The following is a 13,801-nucleotide window of genomic DNA, read 5'->3' as shown; positions in this document are numbered from 1 at the left end:
CAGACAGTGGGGAGTAAATTGGAAGGGGCGAAGCCCACAGGCAGGCAAACAGTGGGACTGAATGAGAAGGGACGGGGCCCATTGGAAGTATGGACGACGCAAGCGAATGAGTAGGGATGCGTCCCATTAGGAATGCGGATGAGTGGAGTGAATGGGAAGGGGTGGTCTCATTGGGAGTGTCGATAGTGACAATGAATGAGAAAGAGTGAAATTTATTTGGGATCACGGTCCGTGTGAGTGGACGGGAACGGACGGCGTCCTGTGAGGACTGCGGACCGTGGGAGATGAGGGGAAGGGGTGGAGTCCCTTTCTCCAAAATTATCCTCAACTTTGATTTCATCCTGGGCTACTTCTCGAGCCCAGAACTCAAATTTGATTGTTAACTGCTATGGTTGTGATTCCCATTTGTATCCCCCTGCCCGTTTCTGCCCACTCCCATCCTCTTCCGTGTCTATCCCCAGGAGTATGTGATGGGACGGTGTGGAGGGAGTTTCACTCTGAGTCTGTCCCCGGGAGTATGTGACAGGATGGTGTGAGGTTGTTTCACACTGTGCTTGACCCCGGGAATGTGTGATGGGACGGTGTGGAAGGAGCTTCACCCTGTGTCTGACCCTGTGATGTTAACACATTCTGATGTTCACAGATGCACGGTCAATCCAGGTCTGGGTTCCTGCAGAGCTCTCAGTTCGTTCCTCCCTTTCTCTCCAAACTGATTCCCCAGCAACCTGAAACAGATGGAGGAATAAAGATGAAATAAACAGTTTTCACAACAGTGTCAGTAACAGGGGACCGGGGTTATTGTTTCAATAGCACTCACAGACAAATATCACCAGGAAATCCACGGATCCGCTGACATTTTATCAGATTGAATGTTAACACAAACACTCACTCTATCCGCTGCAGACTCGGGAGGGTCAGTATGAAGCGGCGGAGGGCAGGGACCCATCGGTCTGTGAGCGAGTTCCATCCCAGGCTCAACTCCCTCAGTGATGGTTTTGTACTGAGAGCAGAGATGAGATCCTCGGCACCAGAATCTGTGAGACCGACACGACTCAGCCTGGAGAAGAGAGAGAGTGAGGGTGAAGGACACAGAGAGACAGGAGACGGTACAAATCCCCAGTGTTTATCAGTAACACAATTACTGATCACATTAATGTTCAGTGTCAGACACCCAGTGACTGTAAACACAATCTCCCACAGTCTGGTACTAACCTCAGTTTCTGTATTTTACACTCCGGGTTCCTCAGAGCCGCAGACACCAGTTTCACTCCTGAATCTCCGAGTTTATTATCACTCAGGTTCAGCTCCGTCAGTGATGGGTTTGTACTGAGAGCGGAGGCGAGATCCTCGGCTCCAGAATCTGTGAGACTGACACCCCCCAACCTGGAGATGAGAGAGAGAGAGAGAGTGAGGGTGAAGGACACAGAGAGACAGCAGACGGTACAAATCCCCAGTGTTTATCAGTAACACAATTACTGATCACATTAATGTTCAGTGTCAGACACCCTCCCACAGTCTGTACTTACCTCAGTTTCTGTATTTTACACTCTGTGTTCCTCAGAGCTGCAGACACCAGTTTCACTTCTGAATCTCCCAGTTTATTCCAACCAAGGCTAAACAAAAATAAACAAGTTGATGAAGAAAGTGATTCAAACCGTGGGTTTGGGGGAATTTCTCTCACTCGGATATTTCAGGAAACATTAAACCCTTCAGTAAATCACTGATCGGAGTTCACATCACTGTCAATGTCCCTCACTGCCCAGCTCCAGGGTATTCACCGAATGTCAATAATTTAGTGTGCCGGTGTGACCCTGTAAACTCAACATATTCTGTCCAATTTCCCGATGGTTAGAAAACTGTTCCTGATGTGTTAGGGTTGAAGTGTGGGAGGAAGTGCCATAGTGAGGAAGATTCGTGAATGAGGATATGTCGATGGGAGTCGATAGAAGAGACTCCATCTCTGAATTCCCAGCTCCATAGAAGAGCTGGGAAGACAGAATCAGCAGGACGAAGGGGGATGAGGAGGAGGATGCTGATGGGAAAATATAATCCCACAAGATGGGACGATGCAGAAATTGATTGCACAGGAGGGTTGAGTCTGAACGGAGGCCCACAATCGGGAGAGGGGATGCACGCATTGGGGACTGGGTATCTGGTGGTGAGCACAGTCGCACAGGTGGACTGATGGTGATAGTCGCACACGGGGATTGGCAGGGGAGTGCAATCTCACAATGGCATTTCTTTCCTTCTCCCTGGGACGGTCTGCTGACGGTCTCTTGTCCCTCACTGGGAAGGTTGTGTGAATCTCTGACCCACCTGTTGCAATCAGTGTCGGTCTGGGTGTCAGTAACAGTGAGAAGGAACATTGTCAATGGACGTGTCACAGGCAGCGGGAAACACAGGCAGCCAGTCCTTTGATTTAATACAGTTAAACCAATGGCCACTGTTCACTAGGCATTTGTCAGAATTCTTCACAATCTGATTTATTACAGTTTTATCCCAGTTTCTTTACATTGAAACAACACAATGGAACAGTTTCACAGTTCAGAGTGAGAGATAAATCAAGTTACCTCAACTCCTGGCACTTGTGCAGCCCGGGTCCCAGCCGCTGGATTCCTTCGCAATGAATGAGGCAGTTCTCAAGGTCGAGGTGTTTTATTGTATCACAGAGTCTGATGACATGAGACAGGACTGCACAGTCAATCGGGGTCAGTGTCATTCCACTGAATGAAAGTGTTTCCACAGATCCCAGTGCGGCCTGAGCCAGTCCACTATTCTGAGACTCAAACAGGTAGTGCAATGTGTTCAGAAAGCTCCTTTTACCAGCTTCACTCCATGTGTTTCCAATCTGACGTTTAACCTCCTCCTTCACCCAGTCAATCACCCGGCAGGTTGTTTCATTGGGAAATGGACCCAGAAACTCCTCCAGGCCCCGAGTTGTCATTGGGGAGGTGAGACCAGCAAGAAATCGGAGGAATACCTCAAATCGCCCATCTGTTGTGTTGTGGGCTTCAGTGAGGAATTTCAGGATATCCCCGGGATGTGGATTCAGGAATTGTGCGACTGAAGCTACAAACTCTTGGATGGTGAGGTGTGGGAATGTGTACACCACGCTCCGGGAAGAATCCTGTCTCTCCAAAAGCTCCATCAGGAACCCGGACAGGAACTGGGAAGGCTGCAGATTGTACTTGATCAAATCTACATCTGTAAACACAATTTTCCTTCCGGACACTCCTCTGAAGGCCAACTGACCAACCCTGAGTAACACATCACGGGGGTTCTCAATCTCACGGCCGTGGTTTTTCAGGATGTTGTAAATATAGTAGGAGTACAGTTGGGTGATAGTCTTGGGAACTTGCTGGGGGTCCCTGTCTCTTTGTGTGAAGAAGGGGCCCAGTGCCAGAGCGAGGATCCAGCAGTAGGAGGGGTTGTAGCTCATGGTGTACAGGATCTCGTTCTCCTTCACATGTTTGACAACAGCTGCCGCCACCATTTTATCTTCAAAATGCCTGATGAAATATTTTTTCCGTTCCTCACCAGAAAATCCCAGGATTTCAGCCCAGACACTGATCTCAGCCTTTTCCAATAAATGTAACGCAGTGGGGCGGGTGGTCACCAGCACTGAACACCCTGGGAGCAGCTTGCCCTGGATTAAACTGTACACAATGTCAGACACTTTGCACTTGAATTCAGGATCTGTGCATGTGGGCTGAGGTTCTGTGTTTCTCCGGCTGTCAGCAAAATCAATTCTGTCATTGAATTCATCCAAACCATCAAATATAAACAGCAATCCCTCTGGGTTCTTCCAGACCTCTCTCAGAATATTCCCAAAGTAAGGATACTGATCCAGAATCAGTTCCTTCATGTTTATTCTGCAGTTAATGGTGTTTAAATCGCGGAATTTGAAACTGAAGACAAACTGGAATTGTTGATATATTTTCCCTGTGGCCCAGTCATAAACAATCTTTTGTACCATTGTTGTTTTTCCGATCCCTGGAACGCCGGCCACCGCTGTGGACATCCCAGATTTTTTTTCCATGTTAGGTCTTTTAAATTGTTTAAGAAAACTCCTCTTGAATAACTGATGTATCCGGATTTTTTCCAGCTCTCTGTGGAGATGTTTCTCTCTCAATTCTTCGTGGGCTCTGCCTCTTGCTAACAGCTCATGTTCCACCAGTCTCCGATCTCGAACAGTAGAAATGACCGTGAGCTCAACGTATCGATCAACCAGCTGGAAAACCTTCACCTTCTCCCTCATCAGGATCGTGTTCACTCTCAGTGTTTCAGTTTGTGCCCGCAGAGTCTCCTTGTGTTTCCTTCGAACATCTTAGGACGGAGAGAAATAGGTTGTCTGATGAACATAGACATTCAACGTATTTTCCCGAATAAAAAAAAAGTTGGTACTTTGGTGCCAGGGTCCGAAATGCCTCTGGACAGACAATATGTTGAGCAGCCAGATGTCTTTTCACAAATTGGTACATATGACATTGGGAGAAAAAAAAAGGGAGGAAGTCTGGAAGACAGAAAATAGGGAGATACGAATTAAGCTGAGAAGCTAGAACTCAAATGTGCTTGTCTCAGAATTCTTGCCTGTTTCACACGATAGTAAAGATAGGAATAGAATGAAGTGGCAGTAAATGCGTGGCTGAAGAATTGGGTCATGGGGCAGTGACTCAGATTTCTAGGATAACTGAGACCAATTCTGGGGCAGGTGGGACCTGTACAAAAGAGACATGTTGTACTTGGATCCGAGGGGGGCCAATATTCCTGCGGTAAGATTTACTGGAGCTGTTGGGAGTGTTTTAAACTAATATGGCAGGGGGGTATTTAAATGCTCGTAGCATTCAGAATAAAGTGGAAGAACTCTTGGTGTTGTGGGCATCACAGAGTCGTGGTTGAAAGAAAGCCATAGTTGGGAGCTTAACGTCAAAGAATATACTTTGTGTCAAAAGGGCAGGCAGGACGACATAGGTGGTAGTGTGGCTCTGCTGGTGGAAGATGTAATTGCATCTTTAAAAAGAGGTAACATGGCGTCAGCGAATGTTGAATCTTTGTGGGTGGAGATAAGAAATTGCAAGGGTAAAAAAACTGTGGGAATCATATATAAGCTTCCACATAGTAGCCAAAATGTTGAGATGAGATTGCAAAGGTAGCTTCAAAAGGCATGTAATAAGGATCATGCCACAGGTGTAATTGGGCACTTCAATATGCAAGGGAAGTAGGAAAATCAAGCATACTTAAGGTGTCGGATCGCATGAGAGGTAATTTATTGAATTCCCACGAGATAACTTTGTAGAGCAGCTTGTGCTTGAGACTACTCGGGGAAAGTCTATATTAGACTGGGTGTTGTGTAATAACCCAGATCTTAACTGGGAGCTTAATGCAAAGGAACCTTAGGAGGCAATGATCATAAAATGATTGGATTCAAATTGCAATTTGAGAGGGAGAAATATAACATACATGTACCAGTATCGCAATGTAATAAAACGCATTACAGAAATGGCATATAAGGTAGCAAATGTGAGTGGAAAGTTGGAAGAATGGAAAACTTTTAAAATCCAACACCAGGCCACTAAGAAAGCTGTAAGAAGGGAAAACATGAAATATGAGGGCAATCAAGACCATAATATAAAACAGGATAACAAACTTTGTTTTCAGTTATATAAAGAGTAAAATGGAGGAAAGAGTTCATATTGGACCACTGGAAAATGACGTTGGCAAGATAGAAAAGTAACTGGCACGGATATCGGAATGACTGACGAGATATGGAATGATAGAGACAGCAAGTGTGAATAAAAGTGGCCTTTTCTGGTTGGCTGCCAGTGACTAGCGGTGTTCTGCAGGAGTCATTATTGCGACCGCTGCTTTTCACATTGTTAGTCAATGCATTAGATGATGAAATTTATAGCTTTGTGGCAAAGTTTGCGAATGATAGAAAGATAGGTGCAGGAGTAGGTAGTGCTGAGGAAGCTAGGCGATTGCAGCAGGGCGTAGACAAATTGGAAGAATGGGCATAAAGATTGCAGATGGAATACTGTTTTTGGAAATGTCCAATAATACATTTTGGTAAAAAGAACAATAGTGCGGACCATTATCTAAATGGGAAGAAGGTCGAAACATCAAAGTTACAGAGGGATTAGCAAGCTTCCAAAGAGGTTAATTTACGGTCCGAGTCTGCAGCAAAAAAGGCAAATGTAACGTTGTCATATATTTCAAGGGTAAACGAAGGTAATAGCAAGGAGATAATGCTGAGACTTTATAAGACTGTAGTCAGACTTCCAGCGTGAATTAAAAACATTGACATGTCCGTTCCATCACTTACCTTTCAGATGCTTGGGCACTTCAGATAAACCCCGCTCAGTGTCCATGTAGGCGACCTGGCCGTCACCTGTTCAAACAGATTAACCTGCATGAAGTCTGTTCTGTGTAATACTATAAATTCATCAGCATCTATATTGTAATACACAGTGTATTGTTCACCGTACCACGTTCCCGTATTTCATTCAATATTCTGCTCAGCTACGGTAAATGATGATGTAATTTCACAAAGGATTCCCACATCACCTTCCGGGCCCCGGAGCCCTTCTCCATCACCAGATCCAGGAGGAGTTTGGAAGCGTCTGCTCGGTTCCCCTTCTCGGCGAGCTCAGTCACGCTCTGTAATGAACAATGGGAAATATATTGAGGAGCGGAGGGATGGGTTCAAATCTACCCTGATCACAGACTGACCCAGCATATTCTGCTCTCCACAGATCACTAACAGACATTGAAGTGTTCAAAGCGGGGTAAAGATTTAAAAAGAAAAGCGAGGGGGTCGTTCGGGACATTCCGCGCCACAGATTGCGGGGTACTTATCCACTTGGCAAAGCTTAGGCGGAGCAGACGTAATGTGAGTGATTGAGAGATAGAGCGTGGAGTTGAGACTTTGTGTCAGAGAGGTTTCAGTGAGGAGAGGCAGAGGCTTTAGATACTATAGATTTTCTATAGTATTTTCGATTCCTTTTCACAGTTAGAACAGTGAGAATACCAGGCAGGATAGTGGAATGTTCTTCATACAGGGTGTGGCAAGGCAGGGAAACCTCCAATGTCCCCGATAACTACACCTTCAGGAATTAACCATATAACCATATAGTTGCATCCACCTGCAGCTTCTTACAGACTGTGTTCAGGAATTGGAGCTGGATGAACCCACGTTATTTCAAAAAGCTGCGAGGTCGGCTGGCAGTCGATAAAGGGAGGGAGCTGTTACCAAGGCCAGGACACAGGAGGGGAAAAGAGGACAGGCAGCCACTTCAGGAAACCCCACTATAACAGGTATACGGCTTACAGTTGCGGGGTATGACCGAGGAATGCCATGGCGATTATGTCTCTGGCATTGAGTTTCGTTTTGTGACACAGTAAGGGTGAGAATAGTGAACTGCACTGACAGGGGAACTCAAGGGTTAGAAGAACAGACAGGAGATTCTATTAACGAGTACAAGATTTCTGTATGGTGTGTTGCGAAGGTCAGGGAGTCCTCGCTTCGACTCTGAAACTTTCTTAAGGGCACGGTGAGCAGCCAGAGGTCGTAGGCCACGTTGGTACCACTGATGTACTAGTGAAGTGTGATGAGGTCCTGCAAAGTTAGCTCATGGAGTTAGATGCTAGGCTGACGGGCAGGAACTCCATGGCCGCGTTCTCAGGATTGCTACCCATAAAACGTGCGAATGAGGCCTGAAATAGGACGGTGTACAGTCTAACGTGTAGCTGATGAAATGGTGCATGACGGAGTGCTTCAGATGCTTGGATGTATGGGCTCTCTTCCAAGGAAGTTGGGGCTTAGAGACACCTGATCGTTTTGCACCTGAACTGGAGGAGAACTGATACCCTTGCGGGAAGGGTTGTTAGAGTTACATGGGGAGGGGGGAGGTGTTAAACTTGAGTTGCAGGGGGATGAAGAACCAACGTGGATAGTGGAGTGGTTGAGTGGGAAAGATGTTGTTAAGCCGACATGCAAAGTCAGGAAACTAAAGGATAAGCATCTTTTCTCCAAAATGCGTATTATTTCAATGCAAGGTGTATTGTAGGAAAGACAGATCAACCTAGCGCATGGATCAGCTCATTGAATGACAGCATTGTAACCTTTAGCGTGATTTCGTTGGAGGAGGTTCAGGACTGGCAGCTCAGCATTCCAGGGTTCCTTTGGGTTAGACATGATTCGATAGAGCGAGAGGGATTACAGATGGAGGGCTGGCATAACCAGTCAGAGAAAATGTCCCTGCATTGCTCAGACAGGACAAACTGGATAGCCGGTCCAATGAGACTGCATTGGTGAAACTACGGACTAAGAAAGGTATGACCACATAGTGGGATTATATTATAAAGCACCCAATAGTCAACGGGATTTACAAGAACAAATGTGCAGGGAGATCACAGAAACAAAAAAACAGAAGATACTGTGTTTTCATTTATTGACTTGTACTCCGTGTTAAAGCGCTGGATGGGATAGTGTAGGTCAAATGTGTCCAGGGAGTTTCTGTAATCAATATATTCATGTGACAACTGGACAGAGCACATTCTGGAATTCCGATCAAGGTACAAGACAGGGCAAGCGACAGAGGTGTGTTCAGGGGAACGCTTTGGATCTGGTTATCATAATGTCATTAGGTTAAAGATCATTGTGGAAAGGATTGGGTCTTGTCCTCAGGTTAAGATCCTAAATTGGAGAAAGGCAAATTTTAATGGTACCGGAAAAGATCTGACGAAAGCAGATTAGGACAGGTTGTTTAGTGGTACAGATGTGCTTGATAAGTGAGAGGCCTTCAAAACTGATATTTTGAGAGTACAGATTTTTAATCCATAAATGACCACAAGAGAAGAGTTTGTACGTTCCGATGTTTTTTTTTTTTTTGTTTTTTTTTTGTGATATCACGGCCCTGAGCGCATCGCAAGTAAAGGCTTGAAGAATCAAATGAGGTACTTGATGAGTACAAGAAATGCAAGAGCTACTAAAGGAGGAAATCAGGAGGGCCTGATTTATCCCAGGTATAAATTCAAAAATCAAATATGTTTTGAACAAAAATATACCAACGGACTAAATTTGTCCTCTTGAAGTTCAGAGTGGGCCTTTATGCATGAAGCTGGAAAAGGTGGGGGAGATTTTAAATAGATGTTTTTGCATTTACATTTACTTGAGAGACATTCAGAGTCTTTAGATTGAGGAGAAACAGCGGTGAGTTCGTGGACTCTGTACAGATTACAGAAGAGGAGGTGTTTGCTGACTAATGCAGAATAGTGTGGATAAATCCCCAGGGTTTTCCTTCGTACCTTGTCTGAGGCTAGTGCAGAGATTGCAGGAGTTCTAGTAAAGATATTTAAAATGCTAGGTGCAGCAGTATTGGAGGGTAACAATGTTGTTCCGCTGTTTGAAAAGGATGCAAGAATAAGCCAGGGAATTATAGGCTGGTGAGCCTAACACAAGTGGTGGTATATTTATTGGCAGGTATTCTAAGGAACTGAATATGAGTACTTGGATGGAGAAGGATTCACTAGGATTCAACACTAATTTTCGCATGGTCAATCCTGTATAACCAATCTTATGGTTTCTCGGGGAAGTTAGCAAGCGAGTAATGAAGCAAGTGTGTGGATGTTGTCAACATGGACTTCAGCAAGGCGATTGACAAGTCCCTCATGGGAACCTAGTCAATAAGATTAAGTCGCTTGGCATTCATGACACGGTAGTAAGTTGGTTTAGATATTGTATTCATGAGAGAAGCTAAGAGAGGTAGTAGAGGTTTGCTTCTCTGACTGGAGGTCTATGACAGGTGGTGTCCTTCAGGGATCGGTACTGGGTCTGGTGTTTTATGTCACATATCTAAACGGTCTGGATGACATGTGATAAACTGGGTCAGTAAATCTGTGAATGACATCAATGTAGTAACAGCGAGGAAGTTTAACAGAGCTTGTAGCTGGACTTGGAAAAGCTGGAAAAACGTAGAATGGAGATCAACAGATAGAATTTAATCAAGACAAGTGTGTGGTTTTGCACTATTTGAGGACAAACCACGATAGCACTAAGGCATTGAGTGGTAGAGCATTGAGCAGTGCGGTAAAACCAAGATTTCAGGGAATACAGATCAAAAATTGCTTAAAAGCGTCAGGCGTAGATGTCCTGGTAAAACCTTTAGGATATGGGCATTCATAAATCAAAATATTATATACAGAAGTTGAGATAGTCTGTCGGAATTGATGTTACAGGGGCTAATTGGGAGCAATGTGTGCACCAACCGCTCGGAATGATATCAATAAGATTGAACAAGTGCAGAAAAAGTTATATAAAGGTTTGTCAGGACTTGAGGGCCTGAGATATAGGGGAAGTGTGAATAGGTTAGGTCTGTCTTAGAGTGCAGGAGAACCAGGAGAGATGTGATAGAGGAATAAAAGTGCATAAATGGTATAATGACTGTAGATGCGAACAGGCATGTATTAGTGATGTTAGGTGAGACCGGAATTGGAGGTCTTGGATTAAGGGTGAAAGATGAAAGAAAATTTGAGGGAGAAAATCTTCACTCAGAGGCTGGTGAAAGTATGGAACGAGCTGTGCATTCAATACGTGCATTCAATTTGAACATTTAAAATTATTTGGTTAAGTACATGAATGAGACGGGTATGGATGTCTCTAGTCGGTGTGCAGATCAATGTGACTAGGCGTATAATGTGGAGCTGATGGGCCGAAGAGCCTGTTGCTGTACTGTAGAGTTCAATGACTATGGCTAAGTCAAGCTATGACAGGGTCACTGTTGATATTCCCTGTGGTAATCCCCGGCGAACCGCAGCAGAGAACTGGCAGAGAGGAGCAGACAGCAATTGCAGTCCTTTTCTGCGTGTCAGAGAGACCAAAGTCAAATGGTGGTAATGCAGAGAAGGAAGTTTGGATTAAAATTGTCAGCTGTCTCGTGTGGAATATTAGTGCTAGGGATCATGTTTGGCTCTTCACTAAAATTCAATCTGGTGAGCAATAGGTGAATGTGTCCCAGTAACACGAGGACCATTTGAAAGGAGTTTCTTGGTAATTCCGAGTTAACTGCAGATGCTTGGACTACTTTCAATTGTAAGATTTTGCAGTTCCCAGTGTTAACAGTATATGCTGTGATAATTACAAACTCCAAATGGAACAGTCACAAGGAACAGAATGTAACTGAACCGTGAGGCATGTTGGGAGATTTGATCAAATGAATTAGGGTTAGTAGTTGAAAAGTGAGACGATATTCAGTACTGCCTGTGCAATTGACGATGCGGTTGAAGGTAGACTGGAGAAATGAGCTGAGAAATAGTCACTATATATTTGATTAGTGGGAAAACCCGGGGGTAATTAAAATAGTCGGGTGAATGGCCATTAAGTTCGAGTGTTGGGAACATGATGTAATGTCAGACTGAGTGGTGTAAAGTGGTTCTCTGTCCACTTGCAATGTCCGGCAACTGAACGTCACTAAATTCACCTCTCAATCATTGTCTGTATCCTAACCTGTCTAAAAGTGAATGTGTTGAAAAATGGACAGAGGCCTATATTGGTTAATAAAGTTTCAGAGTTTCTGCAAACGAAAACTCTTTTCTTCATTTTGACCACAAGCATTACAGGATTTTCACAGCCCAGAGGCGCCGTTACACCGGTTCTGTCGGTCATTGATAGATTCTGTAGAAGCTACACTCAGCCTATGTTCCAACCACTTACATGATACTCTAGCCCGGTGAGGTGATCCTCGCCCATTAACATGAAGCTGACTCCCTCCACACCCTCCTCAATCGCCTGCTCCAATCGCTCCATGTAGAATCGCGTCAACCGTAGCAGGTGGTGATCCTCACAATTTGACAGGAAGGCGGAGATTGCGGAGTTCAGATCTGTAGTCATTCATAGAAGATAAAATTGTAGATGTACTATGCGGATGCAGACACGATGCCAATTTAAACCAATCCCATCTTCAGGAACATGATCAATATCCCTCCGTTCCCGGCCTACTCATGAGTTCAAAAGCCTCTCAGATGCTGCTGAGTATCTGTTTCCAGTCCCTCCCTCGGCAGCTCATTCCAGACATCGATCACTCTCTGTGGAAAATATGCATCTTAAATCCCCTTTAAACTTTACCCTCTAATCTTAAACCTATTCCCTCTGGGATTTGTGGTGAAACTCATCTGCACCCTCTCCAGACTCTTCACAACATTCTCGTGATGTGGTTACCAGATTTTTGCACAGCATCGAAATCGTCTCTTAACTAACGTTCATCAAGTTACAGCCCAACTTTAACAAACACCTCAGCTCATCGTTAGAACCCTACCAATTGTGTTTCCACTTTCAGATAGCTATGCATATCCATCACAAGGCTCGATCATACATCAATCTTACTAATGGTCCCAGCACTCACTGTGAACATCGCTCGCGACCTTGACCTCTCACAAGTGCAACCTCTCACATTTGCCTGAATTAACTGTACTTGTTGACTCTGTTCATATTTATGATTGGATGCTGAACACTCTGACAACAGTCCCAAATTTACGCAACTCCGCCAAGTCTGTAAGTCAACGAATCAGTCCACCCAGTATATCATTTTCAGCAACACATAGTGTATTATTAATTTATTTACATCACACACGACACATGGTGAAGCAGTGATCCTTGTGGACACTTCTGGTCACACACCTTCAGCCAGAACACCGCTCCTCCAATCCAGACTCCATTTTATGTGCCCAAGACAACTTTGAAATCAATTTACAAATTCTGTAAGATTCCTCAACCCGAAATGTCGATAGTTAACTTCTCTCTACAGATGCTCCCTGACCTGCTGAGTAACTGCAGCATTTTGTGCGGTGCCCGCTCCACTTATCATTTTGTTTTACTTTAATCCTATTCGCCAAGGACATTTCATTGTTTCGGCAGCCCACCCCACCAACCCCCAGATACCCTGTGTAAAATTTCTCTTGTTTACTGTCTTCTGCACACAGCCCGTTCTCCCACAATATAATGATCTTTAAATTGGCCACAGAAAACAAGACACTGGGAAACTCCTCTCACCTCCATTATTCAACAACCCAAAAATCGGGAGAGAATTCACCATTGCCGTTCCCAAAGTGAAAACAACATCTGTTCCTCTCACTGGCTGTCAGAGGCATTTCCCACATCAGAGCATACCAAATGCTGACAGAAATTCTATTTGTCCCCTCGACTGTTACATTGCCCGCTGTTGTATTCCTGTCTGAGTGTTACCCACTCCCACCTTATTCAGGAGCTCCTTCTCCTTTCACTCAGGTGAAGATTTGTGTGGTGAGGGGAGCGATTCGACTCGTTAGGTCCCTGTGCTGGAGCTGGTGAATTGTTCAGTGCTCATGGACGCTTTACCATTTGGAATAATGCTTTCTCTCTGCTCCTTTATCGCCCAAGTTTATCCCTCTGAACTATTGATGATTTGACTACACATGTACCATAAGGACCGAATTTTAATGACAAAGAGCCCAGTGAACATACCTGTGTCCATTCTGACTCTGACTGAGGTTGGTTGATTGTCTTCTTCTTGTCTTCCGTCCGGGTGGAAGAAAGCCCCACCTGCTGGCAATGACCTGAATTACACAAATAAAGGAGTGAGTCAGTTCCTCTGTCCCTCATAATTTAAAACAAGTTCGTAACGTCACTGCTCACCCTCCTACATTACAGGGAGCAAATGGAGATTGGAACAAAGACCTCCAACTGAACACAAAGTTCAAGAAGATAGCAAGGAAGAATAAGGAAACTTACTTAAAGGAGCGATGCACTGAAGCTGAAGAAGCCAGCAGA

General features: G+C 44.7%; 1 protein-coding gene and 1 pseudogene across 5 annotated transcripts; both read right to left on the bottom strand.

Annotated features, from left to right (window-relative positions):
* Positions 1-13,801, bottom strand: part of LOC132390183 (zinc finger protein 721-like) — a 641,047-nt pseudogene that overhangs the window by 529,857 nt on the left and 97,389 nt on the right.
* On the bottom strand, positions 390-13,517 carry LOC132390186 (NACHT, LRR and PYD domains-containing protein 3-like). Of its 5 annotated transcripts, none has more exons than XM_059962789.1 (9): positions 13,496-13,517; positions 11,711-11,877; positions 6,565-6,657; positions 6,323-6,388; positions 2,571-4,513; positions 1,527-1,613; positions 1,213-1,383; positions 890-1,057; positions 390-725 (listed from the first exon to the last, which is right to left on the bottom strand). In XM_059962789.1, the coding sequence occupies exons 5-9, from the start codon at positions 4,256-4,258 to the stop codon at positions 638-640; spliced, it is 2,202 nt and encodes a 733-aa protein (XP_059818772.1). In that variant the 5' UTR covers positions 4,259-4,513; positions 6,323-6,388; positions 6,565-6,657; positions 11,711-11,877; positions 13,496-13,517; the 3' UTR covers positions 390-637. The 5 variants fall into 5 exon arrangements, with proteins under 5 accessions (XP_059818772.1, XP_059818771.1, XP_059818770.1 ...); XM_059962788.1 differs by having other exon boundaries at positions 2,571-4,326; XM_059962787.1 differs by lacking the exons at positions 11,711-11,877; positions 13,496-13,517 and having other exon boundaries at positions 2,571-4,326; positions 6,486-6,566.

The sequence above is a fragment of the Hypanus sabinus genome, unplaced genomic scaffold (genome assembly GCF_030144855.1).
Source record: "Hypanus sabinus isolate sHypSab1 unplaced genomic scaffold, sHypSab1.hap1 scaffold_80, whole genome shotgun sequence".
In the NCBI taxonomy this organism is placed as follows: domain Eukaryota; kingdom Metazoa; phylum Chordata; class Chondrichthyes; order Myliobatiformes; family Dasyatidae; genus Hypanus; species Hypanus sabinus.
This window is presented reverse-complemented; position numbering and strand designations above follow the sequence as displayed.